The 25,110-nt window shown below is 37.7% G+C and overlaps 1 protein-coding gene across 1 annotated transcript in view; it reads left to right on the plus strand.

Moving 5' to 3' along the window:
• Positions 1-14,567, plus strand: part of LOC140148322 (sterol O-acyltransferase 1-like) — a 43,124-nt gene extending 28,557 nt beyond the window's left edge. The window contains 8 exon segments of the mRNA XM_072170231.1: positions 1,412-1,764; positions 2,577-2,791; positions 5,207-5,257; positions 5,260-5,436; positions 8,306-8,401; positions 9,292-9,424; positions 11,284-11,426; positions 14,361-14,567. Coding sequence (XP_072026332.1) covers positions 1,412-1,764; positions 2,577-2,791; positions 5,207-5,257; positions 5,260-5,436; positions 8,306-8,401; positions 9,292-9,424; positions 11,284-11,426; positions 14,361-14,417 — 1,225 coding nt within the window. The 3' untranslated portion in view covers positions 14,418-14,567.
• The last annotated feature ends 10,543 nt before the right edge of the window (positions 14,568-25,110 follow it).

Here is a 25,110-nt window from a genome sequence, read left to right on the forward strand (position 1 = left end):
CTTATGTTATCAATAAAAAGAAAGCAAGAAACGAGAAAAACATAAGTAATTGCAAGTATAGCAAAAGAAGTCCCATCCCACATCAATTTCGCCCAAATTAATGACACGTAACAAATTCCATAACCCATAAGCCCACCTGTAAAGCCCATTCCCTTAAATAAAGTTGTTATTTTATAAAGTTATCATCGAGGAATGTTTTATATTCATGCATGGTATATGCACTTTTCAATCTTTGAAGTAGCCAAACCTCCTCCGTGGACAGAGTGAAAACGGATACATTTCTTTAAAAGGACATTTCTTCAAAAGTTATGAGCCGATTGAAATAATTGTTTTGGTTTATTAAAGCTAACGATTTAAGGTTTCTTTATATACCAAAATATATTTGATCAACTTTTCAGAAATAGGAGAAAAAGAGGGTGCAATGTGGGGCCTCTTTTTTTTGGGACACCCTGTACTACATAATATGATAATTTGTTTTGGTTCACATCATTTCCTTCAAAAGGAAATGATATGTACCACAGTCATACCCTATGCTATACAACTGTAGGTATGTGTGACTACTCCCAATTCCAGAAAAATACAGCATTAATTTTTTGGATTAAGGTTTTTCCGTCATAACTAAACCTATCGACCAAATTTTTTTAAATTGACATATTTTGTACATTAATATGTGTAGATAATAAATCAGGAAAAAAACCAGGGGGAGCCGGACCTCACTTTTAAGCTACAGCCGTTTTAAAAGAGGTGTACATTTCCAAAAATCCCTGTACACTTCAATGGCAAAATCAGCAATTTGCCCAAAATATACCACCTTTTGCGTTGTATAAAAAAATTGTCCAGACAAAATTATTTTAATTTTATATATATACAGGCACAATAGTCAAGTCGATTCGGGTGACGACGGAAAACCTTAAAAAATGTTATCCTGTTTTGCGAAATAAAACTTAGTTAAGTGCCATTGAGGCCTGTGACTTATTTAGATGCATTACCTAGGTAGTGAAACATTTGTTTGTATTTGTTGTATCAAAACAAACATTTGACACCACTTTTGTCAAGACGGGAAGAATTGATATATCCCCCCTATAGAGCCAAAAATTGTACCTTTGACCTTTTGGAAGTAACTTAAAAACGGTGCATCCTAAATATGTAAAACTATACATTTTCTGAATCCTTTTGACTAGCGGAATACATTTGTATTATGGTTAAAACAATTTGAGCAACTTTGAAAATTGACCTAGTTCAATTATTGCTATCATGCATTTTTGTGCACCCCTTGATGTCAACTACCTCTAGTGGGAGTGTAGCTTTGCCCCCACCCCCAGTGGTACTACACAACCTATGTGGCTCACCCACTATAAATACCGATCACGGTTTATTATACCATTTTTTTTTTTTACTTTTTAAATTTCAGTTTCGCATTTGACTTCAAGCTGATCAGATGGTGCTTCGGCAAATTCCCCATTGTCATGTGGACTTGGTGTATGATGATGTTATGGACCATGGCAATAGTCTTTGCAACATTCCAGTACTGGGCCAGACACAGACATCACCTCCAACATAAGGTTCCTGATGTCGTCTGGTTGGTATGCTACATTGCAAGCCAGGTGATATTCCTGGTATACCCCATCCATGTCATCGTGATCAATAATCTGCCTCCGGCGTCGTCTATAGTGATTACCGCAGAGCAGACTAGGTTGATGATGAAGATGCATGCCTTTGTGAGGGAAAATGTTCCTAGAGCTCTGGAGTGGACACCACCAAAAGGTAAGCCATTAACATGGTGAGGCAGAAATGTGTAAAAACCACATCTGCACTGGATGATAAATGGTTTTTTATGATGTTAGAATAGGAGCCGGTATTTGTCTTGGTGTTTAAATGAAGCTAATAATAGCATTTTGCAATATCTTGCAATTCCGGGAGAAAATAATGGAATCGGACAGATTGGAATACCAGCGAGCAAGTTGTGATGCGCAGTAACAGAACACATAGAGGCCAATAGACTAGTTGATGAAATACTTGACTGTACCTTTAACATTTCAAATTTATTTTGTTATCAAAAACTAATTATCATATAGAAAGTTTGTCCGTCCGTCTCTCTGCATTAGGCGCTGTACGCCATCACGCGTAAATGATGCAGAGCCACACATTTATGTGCTAAAGATCAGTGGACATGATAAACTGGGAAGGAAAAAGAAAGGGGGACAAAAAGGTACATGCACGAGTCACAGGTACGGTTTGGGGTTGTATCAGAAATGCCCATATATGGGAAAAAGAAATTGGCAGAGGAAGAAGTGGAAAAACTATATGTTATAAATCACCATAGTATTAGGTCACCTATTCAGTGATTCTTCACATTTTATTGATCACTCCTGTTTACCCAGCTAGCGGGGGGCCCGTGTGGAGCTTGGGTATCCCACTAGTTTAACATATCGTCCTCTGAAAAATTACTCAAAACTCCTCAGGTTAACCTTAAATCAGCCAGTGAATGCTCATTTCATTTTGCTGCTCCAACTGTTTGGAACTCGCTTATTCGCTTATTTATTATTATTATTATTATATTATGTTTATGTTTATAGATGAAGCCAACTCTACTAGTCCCAGAAACGGAGTGATACACAACCAAAGATCAGCAGCTGTGGATGATATTAAGAAGACGACAACAGAAGACAGACCTTGTCCTGACTTCTCACAGTTCCTGTACTTCCTCTTTGCCCCAACGCTCATTTATAGGGATAGTTATCCCATGACGCCAAAAGTCAGATGGGACGTTGTCAGAACCAACTTGGCACAGGTAAGTTATGGGAATGGCTGTCTGTGGCTTGATGTCTCACAGTTCCTGTACTTCTTCTTTGCCCCAACACTCATTTATATGGATAGTTATCCCATGACGCCAAAGGTCAGATGGGACGTTGTCAGAACCAACTTGGCACAGGTAAGTTATGGGAATGGCTGTCTGTGGCTTGATGTCTCACAGTTCCTGTACTTCCTCTTTGCCCCAACGCTTATCTATAGGGATAGTTATCCCATGACGCCAAAAGTCAGATGGGACGTTGTCAGAACCAACTTGGCACAGGTAAGTTATGGGAATGGCTGTCTGTGGCTTGATGTCTCACAGTTCCTGTACTTCCTCTTTGCCCCAACACTCATTTATAGGGATAGTTATCCCATGACGCCAAAAGTCAGATGGGACGTTGTCAGAACCAACTTGGCACAGGTAAGTTATGGGTATGGCTGTCTGTGGCTTGATGTCTTGCAGTTCCTGTACTTCCTCTTTGCCCCAACGCTCATTCATAGGGATAGTTATCCCATGATGCCAAAAGTCAGATGGGACGTTGTCAGAACCAACTTGGCACAGGTAAGTTATGGGTATGGCTGTCTGTGGCTTGATGTCTCACAGTTCCTGTACTTCCTCTTTGCCCCAACACTCATTTATATGGATAGTTATCCCATGACGCCAAAGGTCAGATGGGACGTTGTCAGAACCAACTTGGCACAGGTAAGTTATGGGAATGGCTGTCTGTGGCTTGATGTCTCACAGTTCCTGTACTTCTTCTTTGCCCCAACACTCATTTATAGGGATAGTTATCCCATGACGCCAAAGGTCAGATGGGACGTTGTCAGAACCAACTTGGCACAGGTAAGTTATGGGAATGGCTGTCTGTGGCTTGATGTCTCACAGTTCCTGTACTTCCTCTTTGCTCCAACACTCATTTATATGGATAGTTATCCCATGACGCCAAAAGTCAGATGGGACGTTGTCAGAACCAACTTGGCACAGGTAAGTTATGGGAATGGCTGTCTGTGGCTTGATGTCTCACAGTTCCTGTACTTCCTCTTTGCCCCAACACTCATTTATAGGGATAGTTATCCCATGACGCCAAAGGTCAGATGGGACGTTGTCAGAACCAACTTGGCACAGGTAAGTTATGGGAATGGCTGTCTGTGGCTTGATGTCTCACAGTTCCTGTACTTCCTCTTTGCTCCAACACTCATTTATAGGGATAGTTATCCCATGACGCCAAAAGTCAGATGGGACGTTGTCAGAACCAACTTGGCACAGGTAAGTTATGGGAATGGCTGTCTGTGGCTTGATGTCTCACAGTTCCTGTACTTCTTCTTTGCCCCAACACTCATTTATATGGATAGTTATCCCATGACGCCAAAGGTCAGATGGGACGTTGTCAGAACCAACTTGGCACAGGTAAGTTATGGGAATGGCTGTCTGTGGCTTGATGTCTCACAGTTCCTGTACTTCTTCTTTGCCCCAACACTCATTTATAGGGATAGTTATCCCATGATGCCAAAAGTCAGATGGGACGTTGTCAGAACCAACTTGGCACAGGTAAGTTATGGGAATGGCTGTCTGTGGCTTGATGTCTCACAATTGTTTTATTTCCTTTTTGCTGCAATGCTCATTTAAAGGTAGTAGGTATCATGCGATGCCAAAGGTCACCTGGGACATTGTCAGAACCAATTCAGCACAGCTCAGCTGTCAAAGGGAAAGGGAAATCTTATCGGGCCCAGGGCATGCCATAGTAATTGCCCACAGAGATTCTGAGCAGTGCTAATCTGCAGGGGGGTCAGTGAGGGAAGGGTACGATGTGTAGAAAGTTGAATATTTCTGTGCTGAAATATACATCTATAAGCATGTTCAAAGTGATGAGAATGTTCACACTCGGGCAGATATAAATAGCAAAACCAATCGTAAATTGTTCTTCACACAATTTTTTTAGTGTTGTATGTTTTTTATGGTATTACATTCAGACTATTCAAATAAACTTAGTTGCGACAAGTAATGTTACCCCAGGGCTCTTCCATTTAAAATCCACACAACCCCTGTGGAAGATTTTGGAAATATCTTCCACAGGGAGAGTAAGAATTTCAAATGGAATGAACACATTAGGCAGCTCCATTTATAACTCACCCTCCCTCTGTGGAAGATTCAAGTTGAATCTTTCTCAGAGGGTGTATGAAATTCGAATGGAGCTGCCTAATGTGTTTCTTCCGTTTGAAATTCATACTCCCCCTGTAGAAGATATTTCCAAAATTTGTTCGCAGTTGGTGTGGATTTTAAATGGAATAGCACATTAAAGGGGTACAGATTACTGTACCGCCTTAGCAAAATACCAGAGCGTCAAGGATAAATTTTACTTATCACTGGTTGTTATTTATACACGTGGTGACATCTTTGTTTTATCCTTGACAGGTTCTTGGATGCTTATTCTACACATACTACATCTTTGATAGTTACTGCGTGCACCGGTATTCCGTAATTTTGGCAAGGAGAAGTTGACATTAGAGAACATCACGTTGTGTGTGTTTGGTTGTATGCTGCCGGGAACATTAATGCTTATACTGGCGTTCTTTGCTATCCTACATTCATGGCTTAATGCCCATGCTGAGATGCTGAGGTTTGCAGACAGACAGTTTTATAAGGTATACACAGAAGCTATAATGATAATCAATGATTTGTTACAGCACCCTAAAATTCATCAAAATTTGGATTTATGGACATGCATACCGTATTGTTTGTAATAAACGATCCCCCTCTAATAAACGCCCCCCTCCATCTTTTCTGTGAAAAATTGACAAAAATGCAAACATTTCCATGCTATATCGTGTGAGTAAGCTTAAAACTGGCATCAGTCAGTCTTGTCGGGGACAATCGCTAAATTGCCTGGACAAAACCTATTATGACTCGCACTTCCATCCATTCCATTGCCTAATTATGGTAGATTTTCACCAGATACTTACGGGTGTAATTTTGATGTATTTACCACAAAAATGATATTTTCCATGGTCGTCGCCATTAGCGTTAGCCGTAAATCCCTCCTTTCTGCAGGAGCACCATCGAAAAGTTTAACCCGATTTTAAAGTTTTTTTCACTGACAATTCACCTTCAATAAACGCCCCCCTTTTGGAAAAATATTACAAACAATACAGTAAAAACACAATTTTACATTCAACAAGAAGGTTGGATACAATTATTACTATTTTATCAGGTGAAATCTCCTATTTTTCTCATAATCTCATAAAAACATGTCTCTTTTTTTTTTGGGGGGGTTCTATAGGCCACAAAGATACCCATTTGTGACCATTCCAATGAACCAAGTATTAAGTCACCAGTGCTTATTCAGAGATATGGACCAATAAGCATAACAGAAAACACAGGCATTTCAAGAGCAAAATTGATTTTTGAGCACCTATTTCCCAAGCAGTTATGACAAGTGATATGTCATTTTAAAGCTTGTTTAATGGAGATTTTAACTGTTTAATAACCTAAGATACTCAAATGTGCGACTTTACACTGGATTTGTTGTGGATGGTCACATTATATTTTTGCCTGTAGAATCCAAATTGCTCAAGCAATATAATGCAATTCAAACTCAATTCCACACTATTATCCAGGGTTCACAGGTTCTTGGCGCAGGTGGAAAAAAAACATGGTTTTAACCACGGTTTTAATCGCTTGGCAAAAACAGTTTTTGCCGGCAAAAATGGCAAAAATTAAAAAAGCGATTTAAAGTTCAGTTTTTTCATCTCAAAACGAATTATCAAGTTACAAAAATAATTTCCTGAGTGTAACAAGGCCAGATTTTGTTATTATTAGTAACATATTAAGAAATTAAAGGCATGTGTTTTCATTGCTCAAGTGCATTTAACCGAAATGTGGCATATATCGAGGGTTGACAAACAGAAGGCCTTAACTCACTTTTGGCCATGTTGAGATTTTGGTACCAAAATAATCTGTAATACCCACCGATTCTTAAAATCATAAGCCTTAACTCAATTCAACTTCCTATTGCATCTATAGCACAATAATACTTGGTCACATCTCAATGCAAAAATATAATTTTACTCATTTTTCTCAACAAGGCACTTTTTGAGTTAAGGCCTTCTGTTTGTCAACCCTCGATATATCAAATTCAAAACTTTTTCATTTTAAGGATTTGATGAGACAAAAATATGTTGAATGATTCATTAAAAGTTTTGTGTTACTCTTTATGAGCTTTCTGTGTTACTTTATAATATTTGAGTGACTATATATGTGACCCCTCGGCACAACTGAGTCCGGATGTCGCCAGTGCCACTATTGAGATATGCTCCATCGAACTTAACAATAAACAATAGGAAACAAAGGATTTATTGACTGTTTTATTGATTTTTCACTTCTTAAATGTCAAGTACTATAGACATGATATACATTATTTTAAAGCTAATTTCAAGCAGAATATTTTGGTTGAATATCTCAAAAATGATGATTGGCGACTTCAGGGCTCAGTTGTGCCGAGGGGTCACATATGTGAGATTTTGCCAGTTTTTGCCATTTTTGCCGGTTTAAACCAGGCAAAAACTGGCAAAAACAGGTTTTTGCCAGTTTTGCCACTTTTTCGGCAAAAACAGGTTTTTGCTGGCAAAACCGAACCCTGCCATTATCACTTACAGAATTATACTAGAAATTTCAAATGAATGAACATGGCTTTCAACAGCTTTATGCAATCCAACCACGCTCGTGTATCGCTTATTTCAAAACCACAACATGAACGCACGACCGCAATAATTAAAATACTAACCAATCACGAGTGAGTTGGCATTGTTGGATTTGCTTCCGTGCTACGCATGCACAGACACACACTCTGGCAAACATTGCGCATTGTACGTGAAAAATCTTCACGCTATGTCAGGCTGTGTTCATTGAATTTAAATTTCTAGTAAAGTTATTTGCAATGTGGTATGAGGTTTTGCAGTTAAGAAAAATATTTAGTGCAGAAAATCTATAGTTGGTATAACTACTCTTTCACTTCTTTGATCAATTCTGTCTTAGGTCGACCATTGATAGGTTTCTTTTAAATAATAAGCACAGAGGAGAGAGAAAACAAAGGCTGTACAACCAGTCAAAAGTCTCCGCATCACCCGATAATGAGGGCCGATTGTTCCATGAAATGCGACAGGCGAGACTGCTATGCAATTACCGCGTATTTTCACAGTCTATCGCGTAATTGCGAAAGCATGCAACGCTCTTTCGCGTATACGCAAAGGCATGCAGCGCCGGTGGGATTGTTAGACACGGCACGAACGAACAATCGGTCCTCATGAATATGCAAGAAATCGCACTATACAATACACAGGGACTTTGACTGTTGATACATGGTCTGTAGTAGTCTGTGATAATAAGTGAATGCTCATATGAGAATGTTCAATTAAGCAACGCCATATTTTTATACACATTAGCCAATGATATGCAACCGGGCATCAAAATCAGATTTTGACTGCTTATAATAATTCAAAAAATTTTTTTTCTCAGGACTGGTGGAACAGCAAATCGTTTTCCAACTACTATAGATCATGGAATGTTGTTGTGCATGATTGGTTGTATTCCTACGTCTACAGAGATTGCCAAGTAAGTCAACCCATTGGGATATTCCAGTTGAAATCCATACACCCCTCATGGAAGGCATGACCTTTATCTGTCACACGGGGAGTGTGAATTTCAAATGGGATTACCTGAATGGGTGACTCCATTTGAAATCTGCACCCTCTGTGTGGGAGATTAAGGTCATGTCTTCCATGGGCTTGTGTGGATTTCACCTGGATTAACTCATTGTTTACATTATTCTCCAGATATTAAGTGCATTATTGGGTGTGAGTGGTGAAATATCCATGTTATTTCTACCCCCACCACCTCAACAAAATGTGGGGAAGGATGAAAGATTCAATGACACATGTAATATTGCAATATTTGTCCCCTTTTCTGGGCATTTAAAAAATATTTTCCCTACGTGTATATTTGCCATCGCAATGAATATGTCATACCTAAATTAGTGTTTCACACTTGGTTTGCATACCTGTTAGCAACCCATTGACTTTTGTGTTGTGATCATTTTGAGTTTGGTTCTGAACATAGGTAGCGTGAACAAGTTGACTTGGCAACAATCAACCTTCCACCTGTATACGTCATTTCTAAATATAGTTCATTACCTCAACACAAACCAATCAGAATCATCTAGACACTTCTGGGGCAATCCTGATCATTCTAGTGGTTTACTAGCATTTTCTAGAATTTCCAGAACATTCCATGTACAAACCAATGGAGATATATATCAAAACTAATATCTGATGACAAAATACAGAACTTTTGGTGAATATTATGGAATATTTTGGGGGCACATAACAAAAAGAAACATATATAAGGTAAAGTTAAATCGAATTCTGGAAATTCAACAAAAAGAAACATAATTTTTTGGCATCTTTGGTTTTGTATAATAATTATATTACATTTCTGTTTTTCAGTTAGTAGGACTTGGCCGAGGTGCATCCATGGTTATCGTGTTCCTGATTTCAGCCATATTTCATGAATATATTATCATATTGGCCATGCAGTTCTTCTATCCAGTACTCTTTGTTATGTTTGGTTGCATCGGATGTAAGTGTTTGTACAAGAGACTCGCTCTGATTCACTCAGGCCAGTGCCAGAAATGTTAAATTTAGCAGTCAAATTAGCTCAATGGATAAGGCGTTCGACTATGGTGCGAGAGGTTGTGGGTTCGAACCCTGGTGGTGCATAGTATGCTCTTGTGGAAAAATTGAGTTAGCTTGAAATTCCCTTGGACAAACTTGTTGTAACCCGTACGAAACTCGGGGAGCTGATCCTGGTTGCGAAGGTTATAATTATTTGTGGAATGTCTTGTGTGTGCGCTCTTGAAGCAGCAAAGTCCCTGATTTGTTGTTAAATATACATTGTAGGTAAAAAAGGGAGCTCAAACTACAGAAAATAAGAATCAAAATGTTTACTTTGACAACCAACCCTTACAACTAAAGTATGATGAAGATATATATTAGGCCAAAAAAAATTGTTTTGTTGCCCTCAACCGCCTGACCCTAAATCCTGAAAAATCAGGGTCTGCATTTTTTTTTTTTTTTTGAATGATGATTTTTACAGATTTGTTCAAAATATCAATGTTTCTCACTTAAAAATTAATATTTTAGTGAAAGACTATTCTTTAATTGATGTCTAACAGGTATCCAGAAGTCAAAATTGACAAATGTCCCCTAATTGAAGAAGCATTATTTAATATTTCAGGGGATTTAAAAACAAAACTGAAGGTTTGAAAAAAAAAAAAAATCTGACCGTCCAACCCAATTTTCCCACTTGAGGGCAACACAATAATATATTTTTTTAGCCTTATGCATCATTGCAAAGCTTCCATTAGTGGGCAGTGATATAACAATGGTAATTCGATTTTCAAAATTGCACACACTGGTCTGGTGGATCAGATCAAACAGGGAACAAGGCATGACACTTGCATTTGTTTTTGTATGTATAAAACGCTGGAAATAAGTTTAGAAATGACACCAAATTCATATTTTCATATTATTGTTAAATTAAGAATTGATTTTGTAAAAGGTATCTCAGTACTTTTGCTTCATTCGCATGTCTACTTAACACTTAAATTTAGTCAGTAAATAAGTGAAAAGATCCGTAGTTCTTTGAAACATAGGAAGGAAAAGATACAAACAAAAGTGTTAAACCTATGATGGCAAGGGTAGACTCTCTCAAACCACAAAGCTGGAGCCGGGAGCTTTATGAACATTTGGAAAATTGAAGTAACATTTTGAAAACCAGCTAGAGTACCCTGTCAATCCCCCCATGGACAATCAAAGACTCGCAACATACCATTGGTAACTGTTGTACGAGCTTTGCTCATTTTTATATGTAAAATAATTGTTCATATTTTCTGGTAAATTTTCTGGTAAACTGTAAGTAAGTGACATTCACACCTGTAAACAGAATATAAGAACTTTTATTAAGGTGGTACTACACCCCCTGATAAAGTTTGTGACTAATTTAGCATTTTTCTCAAAAAAATAACTACACACGGGTAACAAAAGTTATGTATATTTAAGGGCAAGGAATCCAATTACTTCACTGAAATTTCAGTGATTCAAGACAAGTGGCTCATTATATATGTTAAGAAATGAGGTACATTCTAGTGGTACCTCTTTTCTTATCATAAATAATGTACCACTTGTCTTGAGTCATTGAAATTCCAGTGTAGTAACTGGATTCCTTGCCCCGATAATATACATAACTTTTTTTTGTACCAGTGTATTATTAGTATTTTAGAAAAGTGCAAAAATAGTCACAAATTTATTAATGGGTGTACATGTAGTACCACCTTAACTACCAACAATATTCAGAATTCTCATGTATGCATAAATTGTACTATTTCACATTTGTAATATCTAATTTTTTCCACTGCTAAATTTTCTTTTCCTCTGCAGTATGTTTTCTATTCCTAACTGAAAAAGGCGCTTCTCGATCATGGAATGTGTTCTTTTGGGTGTCACTATTCATTGGCAATGGATTACTGATGTGTTTATACAGTCAAGAATGGTTTGCCAGAAAAAACTGTGCCATTGAGGTGGTAAGTTAAGGCGTATTTCTGTCGGCAATAATGTCAATTCACTGGTTTTCCCCGTACCATCACCAACTTTGCCGTGCCATTTCCAGCATGTCTTTTGCGGCATCCATGCTGTTTACACTGATGGTACTTTACCATCAGTGGGCACATGTATAACAATATGCAACACCTTAAATTGTATACTTGGATAAGGTTTGATTTTGCATGTATGTACATGATCCACCAGTGGAGCTTCTGCGACCCCTACGCAGAACTTCCGATAGTGGATTATCTGCGCACGGTGGACGCAAGGAATCCACAGTCGGATTTTCTGCGCACGTGCGCTGAAACTCCCCTCCGTATCCGGTGGAGTAATTCTGCGCAGGTCGCAGGGAATCCACTGACGGATTTTCGGCGCACATGCGCTGAAACGCCCCTCCGTATATAGCTCCGGTGGAGTAATTCTGCGCACGGTCGCAGGGAATCCACCGACGGATTTTTGCGCACGTGCGCTGAAACTCCCCTCCGTATATAGCTCCGGTGGAGTAATTCTGCGCACGGTCGCAGGGAATCCACTGACGGATTTTCGGCGCACATGCGCTGAAAATCGCCCCTCCGTATATAGCTCCGGTGGAGTAATTCTGCGCGCGATCGCAGGGAATCCACCGACGGATTTTCTGCGCACGTGCGCTGAAACTCCCCTCTGTATATAGTTCCGGTGGAGTAATTCTGCGCACGGTCGCAGGGAATCCATGAACGGGTTTGCTGCGCACGTTTTAATCATCTCGTGAATGGCTATGATTTAATATTAATGGTAGAAGGTAAGAAATATTATTTAGGCCTATATGTTTAGAGTCAGTTCTGCGCATCAAGTTTCATGATTAAAAAAATAACTTACAAAGTAAGAAATATTATATATATTTTTAGAGTCAGAACGATGGAGTATTTCTGCGCACGGTCGCAGGGAATCCACAGTCGGACTTTCGGCGCACATGCGCGGTAACTCCCCTCCGTATATAGCTCCGGTAGAGTAATTCTGCGCACGGTCGCAAGGACTCCACGGACGGATTTTCGCGCACATGCGCCGAAATTCGACAGTGGATTCCCTGCACTGCACGCAGAAATACTCCACCATTCTGACTCCAAAAATATATATAATATTTCTTACTTTGTAAGTTATTTTTTTAACATGAAACTTGATGCGCAGAACTGACTCAAAACATTTAGGCCTAAATAATAGTTCTTACTTTCTACCATTTAATAATATTAAATCATAACAATTCATGAGATGATTAAAACGTCATACTAAAATCCGTCCAGTGCGACTGCAAGCGCAGAATTACTCCACCGAACTATATACGGAGGGATTTTCAGCGCACGTGCGAAGAAAAAATCCGACTGTGGATTCCCTGCGACCGTGCGCAGATAATCCACTATCGGAAGTTCTGCGTAGGGGTCGCAGAAGCTCCACTGGTGGATAGCTTACATAACTCGATTTTGGTGTGCTCCGTTGATCAAAAATACTGTTATTTGTAGTTGAGCTGGATAAGGCCTAAAAAAAAAATTGTTTGATTGGCGTAACATAAAAAAAGTTTTAGGGTAGGTAGGTCGGGATTTTTTTTTTGACTTTTTTTTTTTTTTTTGACTTTTTAAGCTGTAAATTTCGTTTGATAAAGGCTTTGGAACTTTTTTTCTTCTTTTTTAAAAAAATTATTTCAATTTTTATTTATTTTTTTTGTAAAAAAAAATAAAGAAAGTTAGGGTCGGGCCTAATTTTAAGGTAGGTCGGGTTACGCCAATCAAACAATATTTTTTTTAGGCCTAATGGGTTAATCCATGTCTGGAAACATGCTATATAGGTTCAGTGTTTAAGTGTTGAATAAGATAAATGTACAAGAAAAAAAGGCTTAGAATGTTGCTAATGCTAAGTAGTAGTAGCATCGAGATAAAAATATCTCGATGGTAGTAGTTGAACATAAATTCCTCTTCTTGAAGGAGCACCAAAGCAAAATTATTTTGTAAAGATGAGATGATACAGGGGTTGCTGTAGATTGGCTGCATTGGCAACTAGTCTGTTCCTATGTTGATGGAGGGAACCCGGGGGTGTTCTCAAGTTTGATTTTGGTAGGGACGTGCCACTGAGAATTTGAAAGTGGACCCATAAATATACCAAATTTTCAAGAAATTTGAACCCATTAATATACCAAAAGTCAAAATTTTCGGCCAAATTGAACCCAAATTGTCTTAGTTTTTTTCAAATTTTCCCAAAATTTACTGGAAAATTTCAACATTTTTGCTAGATGAGGCAAAATTGGGCTATTTTTCGAAAAAATTGAAAACATTTTGAAAAAAGGACCCATTCGTATATCAAAATTGGCTTAGAAATAGGGGTCATTGATATACCAAAAGGCAGAAAATGCTACCCATATTAGCGGCACGTCCCCGTATGATCATTTGTACTAAGTACCCCCCTGGGGGAGGGAATAACACATGCTTCTGCTGCATTGCTTGATGGTTTCATCTGTTGGGGGGGGGGGGGGGGGAGGTGTTGTTCAATTTCGAATTCATGTGTGGTTGAAAAGTTTAATGATTTTGTGCTAATAAGAATCTAAGATAGTATGCCATCTTTTTATTCCGATTGTAAATTTATGTTTGCACCTTCTTGATCTTTGACCTAATACCAAATTAGAAACAAATTAGTTTGATCTTTCGATCGACCATATTATTTATTTAATCAATTAAATGACTTTTGTTAATTGTGATAACATTTGAATCTTTGCCTGTATTAACAACAATCAATATAAAGTTAACATTATACTTCTGCCTAATTAGTTGTTAGGTCATTAATAACAAGCATTGAAGCAGTATCGACGGTCGATCCGAAGATCAAACAAATTTGTTTCTGGTGCCTGACTGACTTGATCTCATTCGTCTTGTTTTCTTCATATCCTTTTTCAGACCACTTGGTGGGATTACATCACGCCACTCTCCTGGTATTGCAACGTCACAGAGTAGCTTGCATACATGCATCGTGGATATCAAGGGGTGGTATCGATTGAACCAACAATTTTGTAGGTGTTTATCACAGACTAAGGCCTAAAAAATTGTTTGATTGGCGTAACATAAAAATTTTTTTAGAGTAGGTAGGTCGGGATTTCGCTTTGATAAAGGCTTTGGAACTTTTTTTTTACTTTTTTTTTTTAAATTTATTTATTTTTTAAAATTTTATTATTTTTTTTGCAAAAAAAAAAATAAAAAAAAAAAGATTAGGGTCGGGCCTAATTTTAGGGTAGATCGGTTACGCCAATCAAACAATTTTTTTAGGCCTAAGGCAGCTGTATCATGTAATTTTCTCAGCACCTCTAAATGTATATGCTAGGAAATCAAATTCTCACATATTAAATGATTGTACATAGATACAAAACCAAAGGAGATAAGAGTGCTTCAGTTTCCAAAAGATTAAGAAGACTTTCAGCACTACAAATTCAACTAACCTTGAATTTTCAATGTGTGACACACATCTTCATCAGACGAAGAGTGCTGCCAGGAAAGTAGTAGATTCTTCAAAACCAATTTGGTCAAAGCAATTTATTTGTTAAACTGTAAAACAGAAGACAATGTGTTGTTACCAAGAGTAATTTGTTTACAACTTTTGATGTGGTGCAACTCTGTGCAGAATCCATCCTTGGAGTCCATTTCACAAAGCTCAGCTGTATCAGAGGACAAGTAATGAGGCGTTCGAGTTAGATAATTTTTTCCAGCAGTTTCCTTGAGTAAGTTGTGTACTTTACAAATCGAACAAAATTCCTGCCATTGTTATTGTGCAATTGTGGGTTAACATTCTTGCTATATATAATGTCCATACCTACCTACGTACTGGTCAGCTCCATGCAATTGCTTCTCTTGCTGCCTGATGTGTGAGAGAAGTCCAAATCTTGCAGTTTTGTGCACTGTCCGTGCCAAGTGTTTATTGGCAAGTTTGTGCACTCTCATTTGAATTTCTGGATTTGGACTATCAAACAAGTTTGAAAACATGATATTGTACCAAAGTATGGCGCTTTACTAACTGAGCTAATGGGGTTGAGACACACATTTGCAGGTTTACTTGTTCGCATATAACTAGTGTGTATCAATGATTTGCTCAAAACCCTTTACGCTTTTGTGGATGGGGCTATTCATGTTTGCATGTTTTAAAAGTGCTTGATAGTATAAGCACATTATGCTAACTATCAAGTTTTTACAGTATATGAGCCAAAGAAGATGTGGTCAGTCTGTATTAATCTGCAATCTTTTGTAGACCCATTCCATGTTAACTCCAGGGATGTGCACCGCAGCACCTCTTCAATTTTTTTCTTTTTCTGTGTGGTGGTAGATATTGATGAGAAAGAAACATCCCGAAAATTTGAGCTTCATACTCCATTTCGCTTTTCCCGTGGCATCAATTTGAAATTTAGGGGGTCAGCGTAAAAATGTGTCGCAACGCCGAAAGACAACGTTGGAGGTCCATAAATGTATAAAGGAACCCTTTACAACTTTGAAAAGTATGTATCCTGGGGTGCTTATTTGTGTAGAATTCAAATCTGGCATCAGAAAACTTGTAACTCCTTTACTTTAAAAGATATAGGGCCCTCAAAATGCAACCGTCCATCCAGGACCAACTTTGGGGGGTCAAAACTCCAAAAGTAAAAATAATTTTATTGTCCATTTTTTTGCCAGTCAGAGCCCTTTGGTAGGATATTACTCTTATCCAATATTGAGCCTATTAGAATACTTTTAGCTGAGATATGAAGCTCAAATTTTCAGGATTTTACTTTCTCATCAATATCTACCACCACACAGAAATAGAAAAAAATTGAAGAGGTGCTGCGGTGCACATCCCTGGAGTTGACATGGAATGGGTCTGTATCTTTTTGCAAAAATCAAGCATGAAAATGACTTTCCCACCCATTATTTGTATGTATATGTATCTGTCAAAAGACGAGCAGACGTCTCTTCCATCTCTTTCACACACAAAGTATTAACAATTGTATAAAGTACACTAAGCTGTCATGAAAAACAAGATGATTCCAAATAAGTGTGCTGTAAACTTTGGACAAATTTTTACACTCTATCTGGTGTATTTCCACTCAGTCAAATGTATTGCTGTTCTGATTATGGCACTTTGGTTAAATGGGATGAGGCAGTCTTCATTCACTTCATTTCTTTTTGACCGCGGAGCAGGCAACTACAAAGTTTCACCAAACACCATGATCCATATCTTGTAATGGCTCAGCTGATAGGTACCCATGGACGGTTCGAATTCGGCTGTATCGCATAGCAGTTTGCTCCACATTTTGAAGTAACTGCTACCCAATTTTGCATTTGTATAGCACTTTTTGGTTATGATGAATTAGCCAAAAACTGCTACACAAAATTTTTTAACAAATTCGAACCCTGCCCATGGATATCTTCAGATTATTTTTCACGGAAATGAAAAGAAATTGTAATATGCACTTATGGAAATCAGAACATTATTTGTATATATTGTGTAGCTATACTATAGGTGTGGTAACCGCACGGTTTATAAATAAAAACAGACTATAGGAACAGGTCTATAATTATCATGTGTCTGGTAACACAACCAATTCACTGTTCGATGACCTCATTGTTCTATCTCCTTTGGCCCAAGTTCAATAGTGCACAGGTCTGCAAATTTGTCTGGCAGTTGATCGGCTGTGTGAAGTCACATTTCACCTTATCTATAGAAATTTAGTAATGGCTCAGCTGATAGGTACCCATGGATATCTTCAGATTATTTTTCAAGTAATATGAACTTATGGAAATCAGAACATTATTTGTATATATTGTATAGCTATAATAGGTGTGGTATCCGCACGGTTTATAAATAAAAACAGACTATAGAAACTGGTCTATTATCATGTGTCTGGTAACACAACCAATTCACTGTTCGATGGCCTCATTGTTCTATCTCCTTTGGCCCAAGTTCAATTGAGCACAGGTCTGCAAATTTGTCTGGCAGTTGATCGGCTGTGTGAAGTCACATTTCACCTTATCTATAGAAATTTAGTTTTTACATAGATATCAAGCAATAGAGATTAGGCCAAAAAAATGTTGTGTTGCCCTCGGTGACCGACCCTATATCCTGAAAAATCAGGATTGCAATTTTTTTATGACGATTTTTACAGATATGTTCACAAAAATCAATCTTTATATGAATTAATATTTTATTGAAAGACTAGTCTTAAATTGATTAACTAACAACTTGTATCCAGTAGTCAAAATTGGCAACTGTCACTGGAGGTTTAAAACAAATTCCACCAACCAACACAACTTTCCCATTTTTCCCACTTGAGGGCAAAACAACAATATTTTGGCCTTATCAGGTACAGTTAAAGTAAGTTATGTTGATACTCTGAAAATTGTATAGTTATTGTACAGTCAAAACAAAAACAAAACAAACCTGAAAAGAGAGATTTACAAACTTGAATTAGAGAATATTACATAAACTAAATAGCTGAAGTATCACATATTGTGATAGCAGTAAAGTTTGTAGTGGAAATTGAATACTTAAGTGGACGAAGGGCCCAACTCCATCTCCATAATATTCCCAATATTTGTGGAAGAAAGACCCAAGTTGGGCCTTTCTTCCATGGAAACCATGATTAAGTGTACTTGGAACACAATTTAGAGAGTGGATTTGAGCCCTTATTTCACATACAAGGAAGAACTGTCTGCTAGCGATAAAATGCAGGGCTTAACTAATTTTTGTAAAATGGTGGAGTTGGTCCCTTCTTCCACTTAAGTATTCAATTACTTCAAAGTATTTAGATGCATTGTTGGTCACCTTTATGTCAATTATGTCATTGGTCAATATTGTAATTGTAAAATTACAGAATTGCATTTCTGGCTATAAGAAATTGTACCTTTATATTTCAAGTGCTTGTAATTGTCAACAGTTATCTGAGATAGTGCTCTAGTGCTTGATTTTGACAAACAATAGTGGGTTGTCCAAATTTTTATAGCATGTTTTCTCTCTTATATTGTGGATGATCACCAAAACAAGTTTCAAGATAAATTTGTTTAAAACAAAAAGATTACCGCAATAGAGGAGGGGTGGTATACCATTACTGCCATCTGGTTCTCAGCTAAATATGAGCTTTTTTCGATGTCAAAATCCCTATTTTTATTGGAAAAAGTGTGTGTGGGGGGAGGAAGGGTGTGTTAATCATGCCAACTGCCTTTAAAAGTACAATTTCAATATTTGGCTCACTGTTCGATTAACAAATTTTTTCATCCTCCAAATAGACAAGCATGGATGCTTGTGTTAAAGTGATGTTGAGACAAGCAACCATTGAATAATGTACAGTATATGTGACACGATCTGGTCCACAGGGGCCAAAGACGGCAAATTTGAAACTGAGATAAAGCCAAAAATATGGAGTAAAAAACAACAAAATACATAAGAAAATAGACATCAAAACATGTTATAACTTTAAAACCAAGTATGCTAGGCCTTTGGTGTTTTCAGTATATGATAGCCTTTTGTAAGTATAATGTAATAATGGTAGTAACTCAATTTTCAAAAATGCCTCCTTTGGCCCCCATGGACCAGATCTTGTCACATATGTAGCATGTAATGCTATCATGGCTTTCCTCTCTCAGTATTTGGGTTGCAGTTTGGCCATTCTCATTTGATTCTGTGATGTACAATCATCATGTGCACAGTGCAATTTGTAGAGACTTTCAAAAAGGTGTTTGGCAATATTGCATTGCGAGAGATAATTGTATCACAGTGGGTAGTGAATTGCAAAGTTGAATTAAGTCAAAATTCTGGTGTAAAGTAAAGAGTTCTAGTGCAAAACAAGATGTACACTGTGTGCTGTTATGTGCAAATTTGCATTCATAACCTGGTGCATAAACATGCGTACAATCCAATCATATTTTAGGATTTGAAAACACAGATGCAAATGCAGGTTATTGAAATTGTATGACTGCATCTCGTTGTACATTATAATGATCGCATTGCAGACTTGTACCCGAGTCCAGCTTGTCCGAGTCCGAGCCGAGTCCATTTGTATCCGAGTCCGAGCCAAGTCCGAGTCCTTTTGTGTCCGAGTCCGGACTCGGGTGCCGAGTCCAAGCCAAGTCCGAGTCCAACAAAAAGTTGGACTCGAGTCCGAGTCCGGACTCGAACGATACATCACTGCCACATTGTGTGACATGTTATGTGCTCTGACTGTCGTATTTGGACATCGCATGATTGCTGCTGGAATTAGTCGCTAGTGGTGTGTCCATCATCAGCTGTTCAATTTATTTCTGGGAAACTGAAAAATAAAGTTATATTTTATTTTATTTCAAGAAGATAATAACGATAGGTCAACAGATGAATAACAAAAATGAAAGGGATGTCTCTGAATGCGGTTATGACTTTGTGAATTGTATCGGTTATTTTTAGGGTATTGTGAAAAATCTAAACATTTTGCTTTGACCTCAGAATATTTCCTTCAAAATGTGTAGATTCTTCACAATACCTTCAAAACCACCGATCAGCCCTCGAATTAACCCACGGCACCCATGGCATTTTGTCGTGGGTGCCCATCCTCACTGCCGTAATGCCCTCAAAATATGTCCTTTACCCAAGGCAGTCACTTGCCGTGCCCTCGAATGAAGTTCCCGTCGGTGTCCCAGCCCTGCCCCTTCATTATAAAATCATCTATCTATGTTTGTGTGTGTTTTCTTCACTTTTGAGAAATTGCCTTGATGCCCTTCTCAAATTTTCAACAGTTGCCATGATGCCCTCTTGAAATATTACAAACTGCTGTGCTGCCTTGCCTTTTCAGTGAAAATCCAAGGCAATTTTCAACTTGCCCTAAAAAAGTTGCTGTGCCCCTTCAGATCCTTAAATCGAGGGCTGCCACCGATGCACAGTCATTCACCTCTAATCAATGTTGTTATTGATAATATTGTTTTATACTTTTGGGTACATAGCACAATTTGATTTGATTTGATTTGTTCGGGTTTTGACAACCCTGGATAACCCAAGAAAGCCTCTATTGAAGCTTATTTCCATTGGGGTCCAATGTTTATGTATTTCACAATACCCGAGAAGTAACTGATGCAGAGTAATTATTTAACTGTTACTTTTCACTTCTGTAATCAATTTACGACATGCAATGTCAAAATACAGTGGCTAGCGCAAGCGTAAATTGTTCTAATGCATAACATGTCACGCAACACGGTCATTGTAAAGCATACTTTTAGCTATGTCATGAGATGTGGTCATTATACTTTTTCAATAGCCTGCATTTGCTTCCGCATATTATCTGTGATTGGATTAAACATATCACATATATTCATGAGGTTATGAATACTTAATTCATCCTAATTGATAAAATTCCATAAGCCTCTGTGTATATATATAGCACATTGCATTTCAATACTTTAAATTTTGTTATAGTATGTATTCGAGAAAGACATAAAAGATGTTGGCAGCTTTATTATATAAATATGAAGATGGCAGCTCTGTTATATAAATATGAAGACTTTATTTTTTCAACCGTGATATTTATGAAAATGCAGTATTAACATAAAATGTGACGTTAATATAATATACAAACAATATTAATTGTGTATTAAGTGTATCAAATTCTTGATTGTAAATGTTGTTGATATTTCAGCGGTCATTTATGTGGGGCGAGGCAGTACAGGTGATGTGTCTTGCATTGAACAACAGGATAGTACCCGCCAGGGTTTGAACCCACAACCTCGATGATCATGATTTGAAGCCTGTGCCACTGCTCCACCATGCCCTCAATTAGCCTTTTCGAGATGGTGGACACAATAGGATGGCACTGCACAAAGTGGGTAAAGTCTTTATAATTTGCTGGGTTTTACTCAGATTGAAGACTGCCCTCCTTTTGTGTACGCCATACTTCGAAAAGGCTAATATTTATGTTTACCATAGGTGATGTCAATGTGCTCCAGCGAGATGCTGAAATGGCATCCCTAAACTTTCTTTCTTACACTCCGCATATTATGTGTACACTAGTAGATTTGTATTGAAGACTTTTAAAAAGCAGTGTCTTTGATGTTTGTATATAAAAATGTCTACTATGATGCATGATTTGGTTTTTCTTGCTCAACTTAAAAGTTGTTAATGTAACTGGTGCTAGAAAAGTAATTGAAAAAATTGAAAAAAGTTGGTCTTAAGCTGAATTTATACTCAATCACTGAGGGATTGCATGTGATGCATCACATATGAAAAGCAATGCATGTCTTGCCCCTTTGTATTTATACAAATCATGTTAAGGCCAAAAAAAAGGTTTGTCTCAAAGCTCATGAGTGGTTTGAAAACAAATGCGAAATGCAATTTTTTTTTTTTAAATTCCCGACTTGGTATATTTATGGTATTTTGAGAAAAAATAAATCAGATTTTTCTTCTTCTTCAAATTGCGCGATTTTACAAATGCGCGCGCAAGCTTTGAGATAAAACCTTTTTTTGCCTAATCACATCAATTGCAGACGACGAATTGCATTAAAATATTGTGTACTTTCGAAAAGTTGATGACCAAGAAAATATTTTTTTATCAACATAATAGATCCAATTGATAGCAGTGATGGGTTAATGCAGTTCATGTGACTGGTGACGTTGCTCGGGAATTGATATTTGTAAAACTTGCCAGAACAGCATCATTTTGCAAAAGCGATGCCTATTTATCAATCTCGGCTTGATGAAAATGGAAGAAAATAGAGTGCGCATGTGATTCGCTTTCCTGCAAAAGGGATCGAGTGTAAATTCAGCTTTACTTTTGTATGCCATTCACTTGACCATTAAATGCTTGCTACTAATATAATTGCCTTGTTGGTTTTGAATAAGTGAGTAAAGTAATATATATTTTTCATGCCAAAGTTGGTGTATTTATCAAGCAAAGTATATTTAAGGCTAAATATCACCCTTTCTTGGTGACCTCAATGCGTAACATTCCATGGCTTCTGTACACAAAAACCAAAAAAAAGAAAGTGAACATATTATTACTGCCATAGATTGTGTCTATATATTACTGAGAAACTGTTTCTGTATAAATAATTTTAGAGGGAAATGTCAGACCTAAACTGTATTATCAAACTGAAAAATTCAAAGAACTTCAGCATTATATCATATCTGAAACTAAAAAAAATCGAAAAAACTTCAGCATTATTTTATAGCTGAGACTAAATTTTTGTGACTGAAATGTATCATTGTTATTTTCCCAACTATAATGAGCTATTCCTGTTGAAATCCATACACCCCAATGGAAGACATGACCTTAATCTTCCACACAGGGAGCGTGGATTTCAAATTGAGTTACTTGAATGGGTGACTCACTTGGCAAAATACAGTATGTGGGAAATTAAGGTCATGTCTTCCATAGGGAGTGTTTGGATTTCAACTTGTATAGCCCCAGTGTTGGTCAACCATATAACTCAGATAAAGTATGACTATTGGTATTTTATACATAAGGAAATACCTTGAACTAATGTCCGTCCAAAATGATGATATATTTATAGACTGATTATATCACATTGAAAACAATTCTCAAAATTGTTAAGGTGGTACTACACCCCTGGCCAATTTTGTGCCTATTTTTGCATTTTTCTCACAAATTATAGCGCATTGGTGACAAGTAAGATATGTATATTATAGGGGCAAGGACTACAACTACTGCACTGAAAATTTTATTTCAGCACAGACAAAAGTTGTGGAGTTACAGTCAAAAATGAGGGAAAACCAATATTTGATCAATAAATCAATAGCTACATGTCTTGAGTCACTGAAATTCCAGTGTAGTAACTGGATTCCTTGCCCCTATAATATACATAACTTTTGTTACCAGTGTTTTATTAGTTTTTGAGAAAAATGCAAAAATAGTCACAAATTTATCAAGGGGTGTAGTACCACCTTAATTATACAATATTGCGCTGTATATTAATTAGCTACAATCAGAAAGAATACTGGTGATGCAGTGGGATTTCATATTTTAATATGTGACATGGTACAGCAAAAGATATTCTCTATAGATATGGAGAAGTTCAATTTTCTGTTTTGGCCAGCCTAAACTGTCTTATAATCCGCTCTCCCTGTGGCTCATCTGGTAAAGGCGGGGCAGATGACCCATGATAAAAGACCTCATTACAGTCGGGTCCGATCAGGGTAATAAACCAGATTGTTGACTGTCCTGCAAAACATTCCCCGATCAGCGATCTACGGCGACCCCTCTGTTCACCAGGTCACTTGTGCCTGGCCGAAGTTTTGTCAGCGTTATCTCCTAGATTTCAGCTGTTAATACCTAGATATGCTCGACATTAAAAAACAATCCCATCATAAATCCTTTATAATTAAGAATCTTTATTTCTACTATCTAGCATGTTATATAACTTTTTCAAAATTATTATATGTCCCAACAAAAAAGTCATATATTGTATTATATACCTCATATATAGATTCCTCTCATCTGATTGGTTAAAAGTGGAGTCAAAAAATAGCTGGGCCCCTTTTTCTATCAAGATGACGTCATAAGCAACAACTGTGCCCCGGGCATAGATTCAACTGTGCCTGCTAAATAATTGGATATTCGCAACCACAAATGCACAGATTGCTCATATACATTACACACCCACTATACGGCCGGCGTTGATTACAGTGTTGTAAAAGAGACTATCGCGGTCACAGTTTGCGATGAATTTGACCTCTCCTTGCAGACAACGACCTTTCACTGCCGTAGTGAGTGCAGTGATTTGTTTACAATCTGTTATATGTCAAGGATTTATACCTGCCCAATGTCACTTTTTAGACAATTACTACAACCTGAAGACTTGGCATTGTGTGACGTTAGCACAGAAACGGTAGGGTTTTAGATATGTTATCAGTAGATATCGGTCCAAATTCTGCACCCATCAGGGCCTTGCTTTTGCATGCACTGTGCATTTAAGGCTATGCAGTTAAAAGCTTGTAGGCCTTGTCAGCTCAGGAAATCTTTTAACCAATCAAATGAGAAGAATCTATATTATTCGGTATATAAAACAAATATTGACTGCTTAATATTCGGGGCACAGTTTAAAATTATAGGACCGAGGTGATGTCAAAACCATGACTATGCCCGAAGCGAGTGCCCCTCATAGCAGTCAATATTTGTATACTATGACTGACAATTGTAGATATATTGGATATGTATTATGAGCTACATAGCATTGCGACATTTAGGTATCTTGTGCGGTAACATGTGACATATATATACAAAGTGTAGGGGAAAAGGTGATGCGAGCAGGGCTTAATCATTTGTTTTGTTGCGGTGGTATATTTCAGCCTGATTTACTGATTTTATTATAGCAAAAATGCATTCAAATGAAAACGGGTGCCAACAGCTGTACACGACCAGACAGCGACCGTATATTTGAAAATACAACGCAACCACATGACTTTGTTTACGTAGTGAAATTACCAACCAATCACGAGTTGGCTTCACATCTGCAATAAGCACATGCGGCGCACAGTGTCATGGCCCCGATATCTTCATGGCAGAAATCGCCATGGTAGGTTGAATCCACCGCCACGCATGGACATTTTGTATCGACCTGTTTAATAGTTTTGAGTCGCATAATGGGCCGAAGGACATCTGACTAAGGTTACTGACAATAGCCCCGATTAGGCCGGTGACTGACCTCGCCGAGT

This window comes from Amphiura filiformis, chromosome 3 (genome assembly GCF_039555335.1).
Source record: "Amphiura filiformis chromosome 3, Afil_fr2py, whole genome shotgun sequence".
NCBI classification, from domain to species: Eukaryota; Metazoa; Echinodermata; class Ophiuroidea; order Amphilepidida; family Amphiuridae; genus Amphiura; species Amphiura filiformis.